The sequence below is a fragment of the Bubalus bubalis genome, chromosome 9 (genome assembly GCF_019923935.1).
Source record: "Bubalus bubalis isolate 160015118507 breed Murrah chromosome 9, NDDB_SH_1, whole genome shotgun sequence".
Taxonomy (NCBI): Eukaryota; Metazoa; Chordata; class Mammalia; order Artiodactyla; family Bovidae; genus Bubalus; species Bubalus bubalis.
The window spans coordinates 61509246-61529940 of NC_059165.1; the positions used below are offsets into that span (position 1 = coordinate 61509246).

Below are 20695 nucleotides of genomic sequence, written 5' to 3' on the forward strand. Positions count from 1 at the left end.
GGAACTTCGGCTTATCAGTTTTTCTTGAACCTTAGGCATTTCTTTTCTAAGAAGCCTGAAGGAAATCCTAAGGCTTCAGCCACCATTCTCTGTTCTTTCGCACATTCCTTCCCAGGAACTCCCAAGAATACCTGATTTTGGGCGCTAGTTCATCCTAGGGTGGGGAGAGGGGACTACATTTCCCAGGATGCACCGCGAATAAACGCTGGAACTCTATTTCCCAGAATTCCTTGGGCTTCAATTCAGCCAGAAATCTTCCTTTGGGGGTTGGAGACGTCGGGGCCAAGATGGCGACGGGAACGGGCAGTAAGTATTTGCCTTGCTTTTGCGTGGAAGGTGTTTGTAGAACCAAGGCCAGGCAACAGATTTGTCACACTCTCAGGGAGTAGAAGCAATGATTTACCTGAGAGCCCAGAGCCGTCAGAGATTTGGGCTCGAGCGGCGCTGTTAAGGCCAGCGGTTGGGGGTTGAGGGCCCAGAAGCGTGAAGTCTTATATTTCAGTAAGGCTGCGGAGTTTTTTTGTTTTTAGAATTTTTATTTATTGGCTGCGCTGGGTCTTCGTCGCTTCCCGTGGACTGTTCTCTAGTTGCCGCGATGAGTGCGCCTCTCTAGTTGTGTGCAAGGCCACGGAGCTTTGCGAAAAGCAGCCCAAGAAAATTCTTGTATGTTTGTCAGCTCTGCGATGTGAGAGGGAAAAAAGGTGCCTTAGAGGCTCCGGCGTGCGGACAGAGATACTGTGAGCGATTTGGAGTGCCCGGGGTGCCAAACTGTCATTTTCTGACGAACATTTGTGAGGCCTGTACTCACAGAGGAATGGGGCATGTTAATCGTGAGCTTTTTCTGCCACTAGGGAGAAAATGCATTTCGTGTATCTCAGCCATTTCCCCCTGTTTCAGGGACTGAGAAGGTCTTTTAGGCCTAACAGCTTGAGGGGAATGGGTGTAACAGAGAAGTAAACAAGTTTATGCTAAGAAGGAGGTGGGGCAGTAGCGTCGGTTGGCCGCTCGGAATCCTGGGAAATAAGGCCTGGGTGCACTTTGGAATAAAGCATTCCTTTTTTTTTTTTTTTTTTGGCCTGGACAGGGCGGGGAGGTTGGTGGTAGGCAGGATCATGGAACCCACGTCCCCGCTAGTGAAAAGGCACAGACTTAACCACTGGACCACCAGGGAAGTTCCTGGAAAAAAGTATTCTTAAAACTGGGTTTTTTGGAAGAACTGCCCTAAATTAACTTGCCTTTTTTTTTTCTTTTTTTAATATGGTAGCGTAACCATGGCATTTAAAGAAAAATGTTTTGCCAGATAGTCAAGTGCAGTTCTCATGCAATGAATAGGCACCATCCTAGTGGTGGTGTTTACTAGAGAGGTGAAAATCAAGATTTGGTGATAGTGGCTCACTTTGTCCTTACAGGTTAGGACATTTTTGTATTAGGCTTTTAATCCTCCCTTTGGGGCTTAGAGTTAGTGCCTCAGTGGTTGTCTCTAAATCTTTCCTTTCAGAACATAAGCTGCTGAGTACTGGCCCTACAGAGCCATGGTCCATCCGAGAGAAGCTGTGTTTAGCGTCTTCGGTCATGAGGAGTGGCGATCAAAATTGGTGAGGTATCTAGGATGTCTGCTTCCTTGGGTATTAGAAACCGTTTTTTTTTTTTTTTTCCCTTCATGTAAATACCGGTGGATTCCAGTAGTTAACCTTTAAGCAATATTTGTTTAACAGCCTTCTAGAGATGCAATTCACATGTCATAAAATTATATTCACAGAATTCCCAGTATATTCACAGAATTTAATTTATTAAAATTATTAAAACTTATTAATATAATTTTATTTATTAAATTCATAGAATTTAATATATATCTGTAATAGGACCAGCGCTAGAGTCTAATTTTACATTTTAAATACACTTGAAAGAAACCTCTTACCCCTTAAGCAATCACTCGACAAATCTCCTTACCTCTCTAATATTTCCACCTCCCTCACCAAACACTCATCTACTTTCTGTCTCTCTATAGCTTATTCTGATCATTTCATATAGATGGAATCATATACTTTGTGGTACTCTGGGGCTGGCTTCTTTCACTTAGCATAATGCTTTCAGGGTTCATGCTGGAGTATGTATCAGTACTTTATTCTTTGTTTTGAGGAAATTGTAGTTCCTTGTTTACAAAATCGGTTTACTACATTTTGTTCTTTTGTTGATGAACATTTGGGTTGTTTTTACTTTTCTGAATATTATAATTAATGCCGCTGTGAACATTTGTGTACAAGCTTTTGTGCAGGCATGTTTTCATTTCTCTTGAAAGAGTGGAATTGCTGGATCATAGTTCAGTTCAGTCGCTCAGTCGTGTCCGACTCTTGTGACCCCATGGGCTGCAGCACACCAGACTTCCCTGTCCATTACCAGTTCCCAGAGTTTACTCAAACTCATGTCCATTGAGTTGGTGATGCCATCCAACCATCTCATCTTCTGTTGTCCCCTTCTCCTCCCGCCTTCAGTCTTTCCCAGCATCATGTCTTTTAAGTACCAGAAAGTAGGACTGTGTGTTTTTTCCAGTCTTTTTTTCTACCAGCACATACTCTCATTTTTAACATTTGTTCTCCCCCACCCCGCTGTTTTTTTCTCTCAGTATCTAAAGATACCTTTTAATTGTCTAAAGTGTTCAAATTACTTAATAAATTTGCATTTGTAGGGTTTATCTCTACTACTTTAACCATTCAAATGAGTTTATGAAAGCACCATTACTGATCACATGTAACACTTCTATAATTCTATATATTTTTCAAATAACTTTTCAAAGAGGAAACCAGAATACTCTAGGTGGCAGCTATTCTTGAGCTGGTAAACCCTGACAAAACAAAGCATGGTAATTTGACGAATCTCAGATTGAACTTAAATATAACTCAAATATAAACTGAACTCATTTTTATACAAAATATTAATATCAAGTAAACTGGATTGAAATAGAACTCAATATGTATATTTTATTACATTTTTCTTTAAAAAGTATAAGAACACTTAAGTAAAAGTTTGAAATTTTAAATTGTATTTATGTTTTGAGGAGGTTCTTAAGACATAAAGTTCAAAATTCAAAATGGTACACATCTGTATCTTATCTCCCAGGATTAGCATTTCCTTGTGTGTTTCTCTGCCATTAAATTTTATACTTGAACAAATAAATATTTTCTTTTTTCCTCTCCTTTAAAAAAAAAATCCTTTATTTTTGGCTGCGCTGGGTCTTAGTTGCTGTGCACGGGCTTTCTCTAGTTGCTGCGAGCAGAGGCTACTCTTCCTTGCAGTGTGCATTGAGGTGACTTATTTTGTTGCAGAGTCTGGGCTCTGAAGGCAGGGCCTTCATTGCCCCATGACATGTGGAATCTTTGCACAGTGGGAATTGAACCTGTGTCCCCTGAATTGGCAGACAGATTCTTAACCATTGGACCTCCTTTTCTCTCCTCTTTAAACACAAGTGGCCCTAAGTAGGAAATGGCAACCCTCTCCAATATTCTTGCCTGGAAAATTAAATGGATGGAGGAGCCTAATGAGCTACAGTCCATGGAGTTGGACATGACTGAGCACTCATGCACCCACGCAGTGTATAGTATGTAATTTTTACTGCTGTGTAAAGCAAATAAAGATCTTTCTCAAACACAACTGGTTATATACTATGCACATTTTACTTTACTTTGGCACTGCTGCCTTTTTTCCCCTTCAACTTAGTATTATACCTTATAGATCATTGTATATCTTCATATGAATATCTAGCTCTTTTTTAAACAGCTGCATGATACTGTTTTATGGATATACCATAATTTATTTAACTAGAACTCTGTTGATGGACATATGCTAATAGAAATATAGCATTGTATAGTTATGTGTGGATTTGTATCCTAGATAAACTGAAAGTGGAATTATTGATTCAAAGAACATATAAGTTAAAAAAATTTGTTAAGCATTTCAATTGCCCTACTCAGAGATTTGTTTCAATTTATACTCCCATTGGTGATATGTCATACCTATTTTTCTATGCCTTGGCTCATAGAATGTGTTGTTATGTATTTTTGATCATTGACAGTATAAGATCAAAACTTTGAAACAGTTCTCATATCTTTCACTTGCATCTGTCCTATGATGAGTGAAGTTAAATGTCTTCTGTTAAAAAGACACCTGTATTTCCTTTTCTGTAAACTATTCCCATTTTTCTACCTATTAGTCTTTCTCTTTAATTTTACTGGTGGGGTGGGGAGGGTGAAGGTGGCTCCTTATATATTAGGGAGATTAGCCATTTATCTACATCTTGGGGTACATTTTCAAAAAACTAGTGTGCTATTTGGCTTTACTTGATGTAGTATTTTTACATTAAGGGTCTTAAAATACAGTTTATTTATTAAAAATTTTCTCTTATAGCCCCTGGATTTTGTGACTTAATTAGAAAGTTCTTCCCTAGTCCAAGGTTATAAAATACTTGTCCTTTTTTTTCCCTAGTACTTTTGTGTACATTTAAAAAAATATTTAAATCTTGATTTGGAGGCTTTTTTTGATTTAAAGAAAGTTTGTTATGGATCAGACTTTATTTTTTGCTGATAGTTGTCTACATAACAATGTTAAAGTGAATTTTTTTATAAACGAACTCTGTGAAACCATTATCCCAACACAGAATTTAAAAGTCTTCTTTTTAAAGTTGTGAAATACTTCAACCTCATAGAGAAGTAGGCAGAATAATAGAGTGCCTGTGTATCTGGTACCTGGATTTAACAAATCCTAATGTTTTGTCGTGTTTCCTTCAGATCTTTTTAAAGAAATTGACAAAGTTGAAGCCCCTTCACATTCTTGCTTCAAGCCATTTCAGTCTGTTTTCATTTTTGCCTTTTCTTCCTTTTTCTTTATATCTCTTAGCTTTTTAAAAGGTCATATAAGTGCATCATAGCAGAAAATCGTGTCTTTTTTTTCAGTAAATATTGTTATAAATATGTTCTGTATCACCACATATATTTCATAGTTATTTTTATGGGTGTAATATTTTCTTGAGAAGTACCATAAGTTAAATGGGCTGTTACAGTCATTTAGAAAAAACCTAACTGTTCATCAATCTGATCAGCACACTTGTGGTTATTGTGGGGAGGATGTCCATGCCTTCTTCCTGGTGCTTCTTTTGTGAAATTATTTTCTTATATTATGTTCTTAAGAACTGTATTAGTAGATCAAAAGATAACTTTTGGGAGTCTGGAATATTGCTTCTCAAAAGACAGATATCTTCTAAAAGAACCAAAGAAAAAATTTCCCAAATGAACAGAAATGATACCTTAGTGTAGGTCCTAATACCTGCACTTCACTCAGGAAATACATCATGTAGGGAAACTGTTTATCAGTGATACTTGCCCTCCAAAACGACTTTTCAGTAGCTGTGTCCTTTGCCATAGTCATGTATTCCAGAATGTTTCCCAGTAGCAGTTTTTCCCCAGATTTTGTACTCTAAACCTTGAACTGTGGATATATACCTTCTCTCTCTCTCTTTTTTTTTTCAATTTAGTGTGTGATGCTTTTCTCATTTTGTAGGGTATCAGTTAGCAGAGCAATCAAGCCCTTTGCAGAACCTGGCCGCCCTCCAGACTGGTTCTCTCAAAAAGTAAGTTCCCAAGTACATGTTCTTTTAGAGCACTTTTTGAGATGTAAAGTGCGTTCCCTTCCAGGTCCTGCTCCCCCCTTCTCCTTTTCTACCCCCCCTTTTTTTTTGTCTTTTAAGTATCTTGCTCATTTGGGCTTCCCTGGTTGCTCTGTGGTAAAGAATCCGCCTGCCAGTGTAGGAGATATGGGTTGGGCCCCTGGTCGGGAAGAGCCCCTGGAGAAGGAAATGGCAACCCTCTCCAGTATTCTTGCTTGGGAAATCCCATGAACAGAGGAGCCTGGACGGGGTATAGTTTATCAGGTCGCAAAAGAGTTTGACACAACCTGGTAACTAAATGACAAAATCTTGCTTATTTATTTGTTCTTATGTTTGTTTCTTTTTTAAATTTTATTGAAGTATAGTTGATTTACAATGTGTTAATTTCTCCCCTCCACACCCTCCCCCTGATAACCACAAGTCTGTTCTCTGTATCTGGAAATCTGTTTCTGTTTCATACATACGTTCATTTGTATTGTAGTTTAGATTCTACATATAAATGATATCATATGGTATTTGTCTTTCTCTTTCTGACTTACTTTGCTTAGTATGATCTCTGGTTCTATCCTTGTTGCGCAGATGGCATTATTTCATTCTTTTTTATGATTGAGGAATAATTCCATTATGTGCATACACACACACACTTCATTTTCTTTATCCATGCATCTGTTGATGGACATTTAGGTTGTTTTCATGTCTTGACTGTTGTAAATAGTGCCGCTATAAACATAGAAGTGCATATATATTTTCAAATTGTAGTTTTGTCCAGATATATGCCCCAGAATAGGATTACTGAATCATATGATAGTTCTATTTTTTATATTTTGTGGAACCTCTATACTGTTTTCTATATTTACATTTCTAACAATAGTGTTAAAGGGTTCTCTTTTCTTCAAGCCGTCTCTAACATTTATTATTTGTGAAGTTTTTATGATGGTCTTTCTGACCACTGTGACCAGGTCCTGATCACAAGGCTTTTGTACCATGAAGAGTAGTTGAGAATACTTTTCCTTTTTCTCAGTATTTGCCAATCCATCCATGTATGCTCACACTATTACAAACTGTTCTTTTCAGTGTAGCATAAGAGTGAAAAGCGTAGTCTTGTACGTTAGGTAGATCTGAGTTTAATATGATTTTACTTAAAACTTTGAACCATGATCCTCAGTTTTCTGATTTGTAGAATAGAGATAAAAGTTGATTCAAGCTTGTTTCAAAGATTTTGTTGAGATAATACCTAGAAAACATTTAGCACTGCTGCTGTTGCTGCTAAGTCACTTCAGTCGTGTCCGACTCTGTGCGACCCCATAGACGGGAGCCCACCAGGCTCCACCGTCCCTGGGATTCTCCAGGCAAGAACACTGGAGTGGGTTGCCATTTCCTTCTCCAGTGCATGAAAGTGAAAAGTGAAAGTGAAGTCACTCAATCGTGCCCGACTCTTAGCGACCCCATGGACTGCAGCCCACCAGGCTCCTCCGTCTATGGGATTTTCCATTCAAGAGTACTGGAGTGGGGTGCCATTGTGTGCCATGTATATAGTAACTACTCAGTAGATATTAGATACAAATATTGGCTCGTGGCTGGTCTTTCCCCAAATACACAAATTCCATGCCAGAATTTATATTATGTATTATACAAATACATATTTGTATTCTGTATTATGGTATTGATTATTTTTAACTGATTTGATTGCAAAGTAATTGTCCTCCTAGAAGCTACTCATACCGTAAATATAGCTCTCCTGTCTAAACCTTAGTGTAACATGTTGAAATTTTAAAAGGTCGTCCGTTTTTAGGCTTGGTCATCATTTTTTCACTTTTTTCCACAGCACTGTGCTTCCCAGTACTCAGAGCTTCTAGAGACCACTGAGACCCCAAAGTGAGTACAGAGCCAGGCATTTGAACCAAATCTCTTTAGTGGAGAATATTTACTATAGAAGTCTGCTTTTTTTTAAAAAAAGAAATTATTTATATTATGATATGATAAAATTGTAAAAATATAGTAGTAATAATATTTGGTTAGGTGGTGGAGAAGCCTCAAAGAAAGCAAGTGGGAGTAGAAATAATGTTCTTATTCAACTCTGTGTGTGTGTTTTTTTAAATTTTCCATAGACGGAAACGGGGTGAAAAGGGAGAAGTGGTAGAAACCGTTGAAGATGTCATTGTTCGGAAACTGACTGCTGAGCGAGTTGAGGAACTAAAGAAAGTGATAAAAGAAACCCAGGAAAAATATAGGTACTTATCAGAGAGAATGCAAAATGGTTGGGAGAGACAAATGGGGCTAACTTACTCTAGTCAGAAATTTTTAAATAGATTAAAAAACCTAGTCTACCCACCTCTCATCCTACAGACGACTGAAAAGAGATGCAGAACTAATTCAAGCTGGGCACATGGACAGCAGACTGGATGAACTTTGCAATGACATTGCGATGTGGGTTATACTATTTTTCCATCTATACTTCTTCTCTTTTTTGCCCTCTTTACTCCTTAAGTAATCTGGCTTATTTCCTACATCTGCCACCCCTTTAGACTTGAGATTTTTGGAAAGGGACAGCTGCAGAGTGGCCTGGAAGCTGGGAGGGGGTGGTGAGTCTTAGAAGGTAATGTGATAGAACATTTCACTGTGAGAACATAACTTAGTTCTAACTTAAAAGTGGCTCTAGTTTGCCGGGTAAAGAACTGGTAGTTAGGTAGTATACTCAAACTTCCCTATTTTGCTGATAAAGTTTGTGGGTTTTTTTTGTTTTTGTTTTTTCCTTTAGGCTTTTCCTCTAAAAAGAGCTAGCCTGGCCAAAAAACATTTCCTTGTGAGGGCACTATGAACTGTGGAGGAGCTAGAGTCAGCTAGGATCTAACCCTTAATTTTCTCTTTAGGAAAAAGAAACTGGAAGAAGAGGAGGCTGAAGTAAAGAGGAAGGCTACAGATGCGGCATATCAGGGTAAGGTGAACCTAATGACTAGCAGTTGACTGTACAGTACTGCATGTTGATGGCAGTCGAAAAATATTTGTTAACATGGAATCCACTAATTCCAATTTACTTGCACACTTTCCTCTGTCATCTTCTCTTTCATCAGAATAAAAGTGTCCCTTTGTGTCTAGGAAGAAGCTCTTAGAAAGTGAGCTCTATTCACAACTCACTAGACCTTTTGACTTTTAAGTACAAAAGCCTTATAATAACCTACTGAACATAAACAAGGTTTTAGAAGTCAGATTCTGTAAAAAGATGGAGAATAGCTCAGTCACTGGATAAGGGGAGGAACTTAAGCATATATAACTCTAGGAATACATGCTGTGAACCAATAAGGTCTTTGCTTGTTTAAGCAGAATCTCAAGTTGTTGTAGAGGATACTGAGGGATGTTTAAACTACTTTCCTACTCTAGGAACCTTTGGGGTATACGAATTTGCTCATAGGAAAAATTAGGCTAAAAACTTGGAAAGAAAGCTTTCTAATCTAGATTCTTACATTGCTTTAATAATACAACATCTCTGTTTGTCTTTTGTTGTATAATAGCAGAGTAGAGTCTAGTTTTTTTTTTTTTAATCTTGAAGACAGAAATCATTCTTTTTTATGTTCTAGCCCGTCAAGCAGTAAAAACACCCCCTCGGAGGTTACCTACTGTGATGGTCCGCTCTCCTATAGATTCTGCCTCCCCTGGAGGTGATTATCCACTTGCGGACTTGAATGCAACCACTATGGAAGAGGCCGCCTCTGGGGTGAGTATATTACCATCCACAGGAATTGATCAGCAAGGGGCAATAAGCCAGCTGAGAGCTGAGTAATGAGGAAACCACTTTTGGCTTAGAGACAGTTTCCTCTCTTGGTCTGAATGCTGAAGACTCATCATGTTCTGTGCTTTAGGATAAGAATGGACCTAAAAACATTGAGCCTTTTGAACCATTTTTAGAAATAGGTAAAAGACTAAGTTAAGGAGTTACTTGTAAGTGTACTGGTCTTATGAAATTCTTGCTGAAATATAGGATGACTTCTTTGTAAATACAGTATTGGTAGTGGGTAAGGAGTTTATAAAAGGCAAGTTGGGTGGAAAGATTGAGTCATTTTGGGTTTGAGTGGGTGGAAGAGAAAAATTGGGGGGGGAGAAAGGTGTGATTAAGAGCAAGAGGGGTTGAGGGTTTCTGGGCAGTTCCACTCAGGACTAATAAAGTAATAGTTAAATACACTAACCCATCCAGATTAGTAGGGAACCTTCCTGAGTTTGAGAAGTCAGATAAAGGTTCTCTGTTGTCTCTTAGGTAACCCCTGGGACTTTGCCGAGTACCCCAGTCACCTCGTTTCCTGGAATTCCTGACACCCTTCCTCCAGGCTCTGCACCCTTAGAAGCCCCCATGACCCCAGTAACAGATGATTCACCCCAGAAAAAGATGCTTGGACAGAAAGCAACTCCACCCCCTTCCCCTCTGCTGTCAGAGCTCTTGAAGAAGGGCAGCCTCCTGCCTACTAGCCCCAGACTGGTATGGAGACTTCTGTGGGTGTTTGAGAGCTGTGGTTATTTAGTAATTTGGAAGGGAGTGCCCGGGACCTAAAATATAACCTAAAATATACATGGAAATAAAGTTCAAAAGAGGAAGAGATCTCCTAGTTAATGTTAATTTAAAAACAAAACAAGTAGTTGATAGTATCCTTGGGTCCTGAGGTATCTGAAACCATAATTATTTTGGTTCTCTTCTCCAGAGAACTCTTGTTCATAAGATTTGAAAATTAGAGTTTCCCCTGGGTCTGCAATTATTTTCTTTGGATATTAACTTTTAGTTTCATGAAGTTTGGCCAACTGCTGGAGCTTTTTTTGGGAAGTGGTAATAAAGGAAAGCTTGAGTGTAGCCTTCGCCTCTGTTCTTCCCTGGTAGGTCAATGAGAGTGAAATGGCTGTGGCTTCTGGCCACCTGAACAGTACAGGTGTCCTCTTGGAGGTAGGCGGGGTCCTTCCCATGATACATGGTGGGGAGATGCAGCAAACACCCAGCACTGTTGCAGCCTCCCCTGCTGCCTCAGGTAAGTCACTACTTTTCCATTATCTACTTTGTATTAGAAATGTTGAACATGGCATTGATTGCCCTTGGTTTCTAGCCTTTGTTATTAAGCAACTGTGAATCCTAGATTTAAAGCCCAGCCTTGGAGCTGCATTACCTCTTAAGCCACATGGAGCTCAAAATTATAAATCCACTTCATCTTCAAAATACTGAATATCTTAGATGAGAACATGGTATAGATTGTATTAAGAATAGTGAAGTTAATGGTCAAGGTGCAAAATCACAGAAGGGTGCTAGGGATACCTGAGACTATAGTATAGGGAGACAAGATTTGGAACTAAAACGCTAGACTTAACAAGTTTCAGGCCTGCCATGCCCTGGGTTTGTGACTTTGGATAGATAACTTTAACTCTTGAATCTCAATTTTCTATTAGTTGCAATATGCATACTTCTCAAGGATGTAGTAAGAATTAAATGAGGTAGAAAATGTAAAGCAAAAAATAGTTTCATAAAATGCCAAATGTTAGATTTTGGTGTTTGAGTGATGTTACATTTGAGTGGTTTATAGCATGCTCAACTTCAGTAGAAGTGACAGATTTATTCATACCGTTTTTGTTTGTTTGTTTGTTTTTAAATTGCTCCTCATCTTTCATATGAGTTGTGTATTCTAGTGCTTTGAGTCATTCCTAACTTGGCAGAAGATCTTAAGTAAGATTTGGAAAAGTAAGGATATAGATAATGAGCTTATTTAACAGAGGAGTTGCTTTCATCCTTTGAGTCTAAAAATTTCCTTGGTTGAGTCTTAAAGAGGCTATTATTTGCTTCTTGTTCATGTGCTTTCTTCTTACCTCGTTTGTGTGCCTCTTTGTCTGTTAGGTACTCCTACTCTTTCCCGGCTTTTAGAAGCTGGTCCTACACAGTTCACCACACCTCTTGCTTCCTTCACTACTGTTGCCAGTGAACCTCCAGTTAAACTTGTGGCACCCCCTGTAGAATCTGTATCCCAGGCTACCATTGTCATGATGCCTGCGCTGCCAGCACCATCCTCTGCTCCGGCTGTCTCCACTCCTGAGAGTGTAGCTCCAGGTGCGTCCTTGACCCACGCCCTGAGCAGCAACTAGATCCAGAATTTCATTTTGAGCTTCATTTAGAGAAAGGTGACCAAGAGCATTAGCTTCTGTTCTCTGTAGACATGTACTATCTTTATCCTTACAAAAACAAGGATATGAGAAGAAGTGGGTGGGCATTTATTCATTGGTGAAAAAGACTAAGTGTACACATATAAGTGGGCTTGAGAATGTGTTCTCACCTTTCTAGATAAAACTGAGGAGAAGAAAACATAGGCAGATGTAAGATAACTTCTACTGAGCTTAAGTGTATGGGTACTTGACATCTCTCTAAGCTTTGCCGTGATCTCCAGTTGGGCAGTTGATAACAAGCTTCTGAGATGGTTTTCTTTTCCTGTTATTCAGTGAGTCAGCCTGACACATGTGTTCCCATGGAGGCTGTGGGGGATCCACATACTGTGACTGTTTCCATGGATAGCAGTGAAATCTCCATGATCATCAATTCTATCAAAGAAGAGTGTTTCCGATCAGGGGTAGCAGAGGCCCCTGGAGGATCAAAGGCTCCCAGCATTGATGGGAAGGAAGATTTAGATCTGGCTGAGAAGATGGATATTGCAGTGTCTTACACAGGTGAAGAGCTGGATTTTGAGACTGTTGGGGACATCATTGCCATCATTGAGGACAAGGTAACTATTCAGCAAAGCCCCAAGGAATGTTTCATGGGTCCTACATAGACTTCTCTCCTCAGCTTCTCCTTGCAGTAAGAATTACATAAACAGCTCTCCTGCTTCCTCCCATCTCCATCTCTAGTCCCAAAGCCCTTTGATGCTGACATACTAGTCATCTGCCCAACCTACTGGTTTGCACCAGACAGGTTCCTGTACATTGGTTGCTTCTTCTACCTGGAGGAGATGGAGAGAGAGGCTCAGATTCAGGCCATCTCATTGGGTGCTAATGAATTGAGGGACTTGGGCTTCTTTTTGTGACTTCAACAGTGTATGTATTATGGGACAGGTAGATGATCATCCCGAAGTGCTGGATGTGGCTGCAGTGGAAGCAGCACTGTCATTCTGTGAGGAGAATGATGATCCCCAGTCACTACCTGGCCCCTGGGAGCACTCTATCCAGCAGGAACGGGATAAGCCAGTACCTCTCCCTGCACCAGAGATGACAGTCAAGCAAGAGAGGCTGGACTTTGAAGACACAGAAAGCAAAGGAATCCATGAACTGGTGGACATCAGGGAGCCTGGTGTTGAGATCAAAATGGAACCTGCAGAACCAGAGCAAGGCATTTCAGGGGCTGAAATGGTATCTGGAGTTGTTCCAGCCACAAATATGGAGCCACCAGAACTCAGGAGTCAGGACTTAGACGAGGAACCCAGAAGTATAGCAACTGGAGAAATTACTGAAGCAGATGTTTCCAGTAGGAAAGGTGATGAGACTCCACTTACAGCAGTGAAGACAGAGGTATTTAAGATCAGGGGTTTGGCAGGGGGTTGGGAGAGGGTAGAGGGTTATACCTTATGTAAGAAGTGACAGTTTGGGCCTTTGGTTTTCCTATTGTATTCCTGTGTTCTGACATGTTGGTGTCCAAAGCCCATAGGTATGATCAGTGCTATATATATTTACTTAGCCCTGTATATATTAAGGTGACCATTAGAATCATATTTCATAGGTAAGACTTAGAATTTCTTGTATAGTTTCATTATCATTGAAGAATAAAGTACAAGCTATAGTGATTTACCAGGACTTAAGGTACTTATTCTTTTTTGGTCTTCAGGCATCCCCTGAAAGCATGTTGTCTCCATCACATGTTGTCTCAAATCCCATTGAAGATCCTTTAGAGGCAGAGACTCAGCACAAGTTTGAAATGTCAGGTAAATAAATAATAAAGCCAGGAAATATGTACCCTGTAACTAACTTTAAATCATTTGCTTTGGCTTCTGAGGGATTGTGGGTTGTGGGCAAGTAGAGGAGATAGAGTAGGTCAGCATGGAAAGGAGAGCTGCAGGGGATTATTGTCCATAGGAAGGGGAGGGCTAAGGTGGAAAAATCTTCAGGTAGTCTTTCTCTCCTCTGCAGACTCATTGAAAGAAGAATCAGGGACTATTTTTGGAAGCCAGATAAAGGTATTTCAGACTTTTCTTTATTTCTCTTGCTGTGTGACTAGATTTCCCTATAGCACTACCTTTTTAATGAATTTCAGTAAACTCACATCTTTATTCTCTGAGATGAGACTGGTTAAGGAGTTGCATGCGGAAAAGCTGCAGTGGACAGTTAGGCATAGTGGGAATACTGTGGCAACATGTGCTTCCTATCTGAAAGAGTTTATGACTATCACACAGACCCTTCTTTGCATATAATGCACAGAGAAGCTTTGATACATTCAGAAGATTTGGAGTGAGTAGGGATACCAGAGCCAGGGAGAGCATATAGGAAATCAGATTATTAATTATACTATACAGAGAAAGTCATCCAAAGTTTTCTTTTTAGAATTATTAAAGCAGTAGTAACAAACAGACTTAAAGTAATGCGATGTGAGCTTGCTCCATCAGATGAGACACAAAATAAAAACTATTTTTGATAATTTGTACCCAGGGTCAGAGTTCCTCTCAAGAGCAAGGGGAAAGAAGGAACGCCTCTTAGCTTAGTCTTAAGTAAGTAGCTTTTTTTTTTCTTCCTTTTAAAAAGATCCTGGGTCTTATTCTTTGTCCAGGTTCTAAATTACTTGATCAATCAGTATCTGTAAGTAGATGCTAGTATAAGTGATAGAGGGCTCAGTCAGGAAATAGTGTGAGGCCATTTCCTAGAACTGATCTAATCCAAAAGACAGATCATGTTTAATGATGCTTTGCTAGATAGTTTTGCTCTCCTTTCAATTTGTTGACTGGAACACACTATGTCTAAGGATGCCCCAGGTGAGGATGAGGAGGAAGATGGAGTCAGTGAAGCGGCAAGCCTAGAGGAGCCTAAGGAAGAAGATCAAGGAGAAGGCTATTTGTCAGAAATGGATAACGAACCCCCTGTGAGTGAGAGTGACGATGGCTTTAGCATTCACAATGCTACGCTGCAGTCCCACACACTGGCAGACTCCATCCCCAGCAGCCCTGCTTCTTCACAGTTGTGAGTATTAGCGATTCTTTCTTTGGGGTCAAAGCAGTGAAGGTGAGAAGTAGGAGAGGATCTTTTCTTTAGTCTTACTTTTTCATCTTCACTTTCTTGGCCTGAACAAACATTTGATAAATAGTTAGAACTTTTTTTTTGGACTTACACCAAGTGGGACTCTCCTATTTTATTTCAGCTCTGTCTGTAGTGAGGATCAGGAAGCTATTCAGGCACAGAAAATCTGGAAGAAAGCCATCATGCTTGTATGGAGAGCTGCAGCTAATCATAGGTGAGTGGGCTTTACCAGTTAATAGGAAATTTTTCCTCCTGCTCTTTTGGTAACTAGAAAAGTCTAAATAGGCTTATATATGACTGATAGCATTGGCTCTTAAAATGTTCAGTCCTTTAGATCAAGTTCCATTACTTGAGCTTCTTGGAGGAAAAGTCAGTAATTGGCACCAAATTCTTTTTGGACAGGTATGCCAATGTCTTCCTCCAGCCTGTTACAGATGACATAGCACCTGGCTACCACAGCATTGTACAGAGGTAAGCCATGACCCATTCAGCCTGCTGACTTGGCCTGAATTGTAAGCTTTCCAGTCTTAGTGGACTTTTCTATAGACAGAAAGTGTAAAGCAAATTTTATTTGATGTAAGGATGACAGAATACTAATTATTTCATTGACTATATCATTGAGTCTAAAAAGAATTAACCCCCTTTATTACCTTTCTCAATACTTATTTGTCTGACTTTTTGTTTTTATGTTAAGTACTTGTTTGGGGGTTAAGTACTTGTTTTAGGGCTTTATATTTGAGTCCTGGCAGCTGGGACTGAAAGTATATATTAGGAAGTGTATGTGGTAATAATATATTCAAAGATCCTGTTGAGTCCTCTTTCCCTCTCTGTTCCTATTTCCCCCTGCTCTGTTTTTTAGGCCTATGGATTTGTCAACTATTAAGAAAAACATTGAAAATGGACTGATCCGCAGCACAGCCGAATTTCAGCGTGACATTATGCTGATGTTCCAGAATGCTGTGATGTATAATAGCTCAGACCACGATGTCTACCATATGGCAGTAGAAATGCAGCGAGATGTTTTGGAGCAGATCCAGGTACTTTGAGTATCCTGAGTGTTTTAAATTATTCAAGAGAAGGATTTGTGTTGATATTAGGAAGGGGTGCTGGGATTTTTACTTGGAATAGCCGTCAGGAACACAGTACAATTTTCTTCTTGCTGCATTTATGTTGGTTTTCTCATGTTGGTTTGCTAAATGAAATGTGAGGAAATATTCTACCTTTCTTGGGCATATATCAATAAAATTTTTATGAAATGGTGAATGTATATTTTTAAGTGACATAAAGTATGTATATGGTAGACAGCCTTTTCATTGCAGGGAACCTACTTCTATCCTGTAGTTGCATTACCAGGCACCCTTTGGGTATTGAACTAAAAGGGATGTTGTCTGTCTCTACAGAGAGAGAGTGATTAGTGCCTAGTGATTACTTAAGTTGCTTCAGTTCATCTAGTTTTATTCTCTCATTTTCTTTCTTAGAGCATATAGATTTGTTTTTAAGGATTTTTTTTTTTTTAATTGAAGTATAGTTAGTTTACAGTGTTGTGTTAGTCTCAAGTGGACAGCAGATTGATTCAGTTACATATATATTAGTTTGGTGCAAAAGTAATTGCAGTTTTGTATTATTGAACTTTGCCATTTGATATTGGAATGCTTTCTTAATTTTGTTAAATAAATGTGGTTATTTTATACATAATTTTAATGCGCATTTCTTGCTTTTTGTTTTTTGCTAATGACATTACTTGCCGTGTGTTTTATATTTATTTTAGACTATGGAAATGATGTTAGACAAAAAGCAAATTCAAGCGATTTTCTTATTTGAGTTCAAAATAGGTCGTAAGGCAGCAGAGACAATTTACAACCTCAACAATGCATTTGCCCCAAGAATTGCTAACAAACATACAGTGCAGTGGTGGTTCAAGAAGTGTTGCAAAGGAGATGAGAGCCTTGAAGATGAGGAGCTTAGTGGCTGGCCAGTGAAAGTTGACAATGACCAATTGAGAGCCATCATTGAAGCTGATTCTCTTACAACTATGCGAGAAGTTGCCAAAGAACTCAACGTTGACCATTCTATGGTCGTTCAGAATTTGAAGCAAATTGGAAAGGTGAAAAAGCTTGATAAGTGGGTGCCTCCTGAGCTGACCGCAAATCAAAAAAATCATTTTGATGTGTTGTCTTCTCTTATTCCACGCAACAACAGACCATTTCTTGATTGGATTGTGGCATGTGATGAAAAGTGGATTTTATACAATAGCAGGCGACAACCAGCTCAGTGGCTAGACTAAGAAGAAGCTCCAAAGCACCTCTCAAAGCTGAACTTGCACCAAAAATTGGTCATGGTCACTGTTTGGTGGTCTGCTACCAGTCTGATCCACTACAGCTTTCTGAATCCCTGTGAAACCATTACATCTGAGAAGTATGCTCAGCAGATCGATGAGATGCACCAAAAATTGTAACTCCTGCAACTGGCATTGGTCAATAGAAAGGGCCCAGTTCTTATCCATGACAACACCCAACCGCAGATCACAAAACCACTACTTCAAAAGTTGAACAAATTGGGCTATGAAGTTTTGCCTCATCTGCCATATTCTCCTGACCTCTCGCCAACTGACTACCACTTCTTCAAGCATCTCAACAACTTTTTGTAGGGAAAATGCTTCCACAACCAGTAGGAGGCAGAAAATGCTCTCCAAGAGTTTGTTGAATCCCAAAGCACGAGTTTTTATGCTACAGAAATAAACTTTATTTCTCATTGGCAAAAATGTGTTGATTGTAATGGTTCCTATTTTGATCAATAAAGATGTGTTTGAGCCTGGTTATAATGATTAAAAATTCATGGCCTGAAACCACAATTACGTTTGCACCAACCTAATATATATGTTCTTTTTCAAATTCTTTTCCATTATACGTTATTGTAAGATAACTGAGTATGGTTCTGTGTTTTATACAGTTAGAGCATAGAGATTTTGATGCTGTATTGTAGCAACAACAAAACTTAGAGCCATTTGGCATTTTGATTGTTTATCATACCCAAGAAGAATTAAAACTTAATGTGCTAAACTTCTAATTAGTAGATGTATTTGAATGGTGTTTGCAGAAGGATACCATACTCCTATTTACAAAGCCTAAGGTGTCTTCGTTCTTCCTTGATGGATCAGGTCTCTAGGGCCAACTCTGTTTCTTCTCCCTACAGCAATTCCTGGCCACACAGTTGATTATGCAAACCTCTGAGTCTGGGATCAGTGCTAAAAGTCTTCGAGGCAGAGATTCCACCCGCAAACAGGATGCTTCAGAGAAGGTGAGGAGACCAAGGAAGAGCATGTGTGCCAGTGTTCCAGTGATAGAAGTCTGAAGCATCCAAGGAACCTTATGTTACTACTTGGTACTGCCAGGCTTCTACATTCCAGTGGTATACAGACATCAAGATCTTAAAATGGTAGTTGTTTGCTCCCATCAGACATTGAAGAAACCTGCTGTGACTGAAAGACTCAGTCACATGGGAGAAATTGTGAGCTGAGTGAATGAATTATTACCTCCTCTGGAAGAGTGCTCACAAGTTGGGAGAAATGACTTAGCTTGTAGCATTTGGGGACCATCAGTTCCTATTCCAGAGGCATAATGGCCAGATTGCTGTTGGATCTCTTTCCTCTTATTCTTGAGTTTTAAAATTTTGTCTTTGTGTGCGTGGTGCTTGTGTCTCTGTCCTGAGGTTTGGGGTGCTTGCAGCTGAGAGTTTCTGTGGAACCTGATCAGTGTTTGTTTGTCCTCTAACAGGACAGTGTCCCCATGGGCTCTCCTGCCTTCCTTCTCTCTCTCTTTGTAAGTATTGAATGCTGCAAGGGGTGGTGTTGCCACAAAGATTCTCAGCTCTTGCTGGGGGTGGGTGGCAGAGGGAAATCCAATGTGCAGACTGTGGCAATGTCTCAAACGTCTGTTTATTCAAGTCATCAAATAAGAAACTGCCTCTCCTGCATTCCTGTCTTTCTGCATGTGTGTGTGTGTGGGCTGGGTAGGGACTGTTTCAAGACTTCACTAAGCTGAAATGAGGTATTCTTGGTAAGGATCTAGGATGCACCTGCTCCTCATTTCTTGACTTCACCTTTTGGCAGTTCTTTTTTTGTAAATAGAAGATTGCTCAGAGCAGCAGCTGCTAACTGGCATTTAAAAAGATACTCCGCGCATGGGTTTTTTGTTTTTTTTTTTTTTCCTTTTCCTCTAATAATAAGTTGCAAGAGTGATGCCTGATACATAAACATCCAGTAAAATTTAAGATAAAGATCTCAGTAACAGTGACCCCTACCTTTAGTAGTGGCTGGTGGAATTAGAGATAAGCTTAATAAAGCTAACCTATAGACTTCTTTCTTTTCCTCTCTGATTTGAACAAACCTTTGACTGTGTTCATTACGAGGCACTAATTCATGGTATAATGAAAGGATATCAGCCTAGAAAACCATATAATTTTAAAACTCACTGGATTTTCTCTTGGAGCCTTGTTTTCCTCATCTGTGTGATGGAGATAATATAATGAGGTACATGTCCAGCCTACCTCACAGGGATGTTGTGAGGATAAAATGAAATAATAGGTGTGAAACTGGCTTGAAAAAAAAAAAATTAAAGTGTTCTACAAATGCAAGGGTGTTATTTTTATACTTAATGTTGTCTCAGAGGCAGCTGGTGTTCATGAACTCTAAGAAGTCCTTGCATATTAGAAATGTAAAAATGGCCTGGCCCAGCTGAAGTGTTCACCAGCTCATCTTACCTGCAGGCCTCAGCCTGTACAACAGACAGAACACTAGTCTCCATTCTTTCTTACTGGCCTGCAACAATGACTCTGTATCCCGAACCAATTGACTGGTTGTTGCAAGGCTGGTTAATAGAATCTTTTATCTATTGAAGACAGCAAAGTATTGCACAAGAGGAAGGAGCTGGGCTGCAGGGAGAGAGCAGCAGATGGAAAGAAGCTTTCTGATTGTCCTGATCTCATGGAAGACAACTCAGGAGGTGCTAGGGAACTAGTGCCAGGGTCAGTCTGCAGGAAAGGCCTTTCTTATAGGGATCAACAGCTGGACAGGTATGTTAGCCAAGAATCTCACTATCCACTGCCCTTTCTGGCTCTCACACCCATCTTTTACTCTTCTTGTTCCTTTGCACATCATTTGGGGCCTGGGTGGGATGACTCAGTCATTCTGTGGGACCCCAGGGCAGGAGCAAGGTACTCTGTCCTTTATTTCTTCTCACACACTACTCGAAGGTGCTTTTTAGCCCACTCTGTGGAAGGACAGATAAATGCCCCTCATTCCCTGGATTTTTCTTTTGATTCTCCCCACTCTTTCCCCCTAAAACCAAATATCCAGCATTCTTGTTGCACCTTGTCTCTTACATCATAGGTAACTCATTCACACTCCCTTTCTTTATCTGCCTGTCATCTAGGATGGGGGAACCAGGGGGCGCCGCTGTGCCATTGAAGCCGATATGAAGATGAAAAAGTGAAGCCTCAAGAGTATCTGCATTGAACTGAACCTGAAACAGAAGTAAAGATAACGCTTGGGCTTGTGGCCCAGTTTCAGAAGTTGAAGTTACAGAAGAGGAGGTGCCTGGGCCACATGACATACTGGGAAAATCTCTCTCAGAGAGTTGGAGTAGCACAATTGCCTGTTTTAGGGCAAAAATCATGGTCTGTGTTAATGTCCTGATGCGTTGCTAGAAGATTGTAGCTAGTTTGTACTGTCTTGTGAAGTGTACAGACTTTAAAAACAAAAACTTGTGAAATGTGTATGTACACAATAAACTCTGAAAGATAAGAAAACTA

General features: G+C 39.7%; 1 protein-coding gene across 5 annotated transcripts; it reads left to right on the plus strand.

Moving 5' to 3' along the window:
- Window positions 1-29: 29 nt before the first annotated feature.
- Window positions 30-20692, plus strand: BRD8 (bromodomain containing 8). 5 transcript variants are annotated; one of them, XR_006553377.2, is made up of 23 exons: window positions 30-306; window positions 1499-1595; window positions 5551-5620; window positions 7482-7531; window positions 7765-7887; window positions 8003-8083; window positions 8527-8591; window positions 9232-9368; window positions 9906-10124; window positions 10518-10662; window positions 11517-11726; window positions 12113-12393; window positions 12722-13174; window positions 13488-13584; window positions 13790-13836; window positions 14616-14830; window positions 15009-15101; window positions 15290-15358; window positions 15747-15924; window positions 18080-18184; window positions 18661-18705; window positions 19783-19957; window positions 20317-20692. XR_006553377.2 is itself a non-coding variant. In XM_006070858.4 (22 exons), the coding sequence occupies exons 1-22, from the start codon at window positions 288-290 to the stop codon at window positions 20374-20376; spliced, it is 2859 nt and encodes a 952-aa protein (XP_006070920.1). In that variant the 5' UTR covers window positions 30-287; the 3' UTR covers window positions 20377-20692. The 5 variants fall into 5 exon arrangements, 4 of the variants coding, with proteins under 4 accessions (XP_006070920.1, XP_006070921.1, XP_025148418.1 ...); XM_006070858.4 differs by lacking the exon at window positions 19783-19957; XM_006070859.4 differs by lacking the exons at window positions 18661-18705; window positions 19783-19957.
- Window positions 20693-20695: the final 3 nt, after the last annotated feature.

Coding starts and splice junctions, on each gene's coding strand:
- BRD8 (XM_025292633.3), top strand. Junction 12,394..12,721: donor TTGCCATCATTGAGGACAAG/GTAACTATTCAG, acceptor ATTATGGGACAG/GTAGATGATCATCCCGAAGT. Junction 15,102..15,289: donor AGAGCTGCAGCTAATCATAG/GTGAGTGGGCTT, acceptor CTTTTTGGACAG/GTATGCCAATGTCTTCCTCC.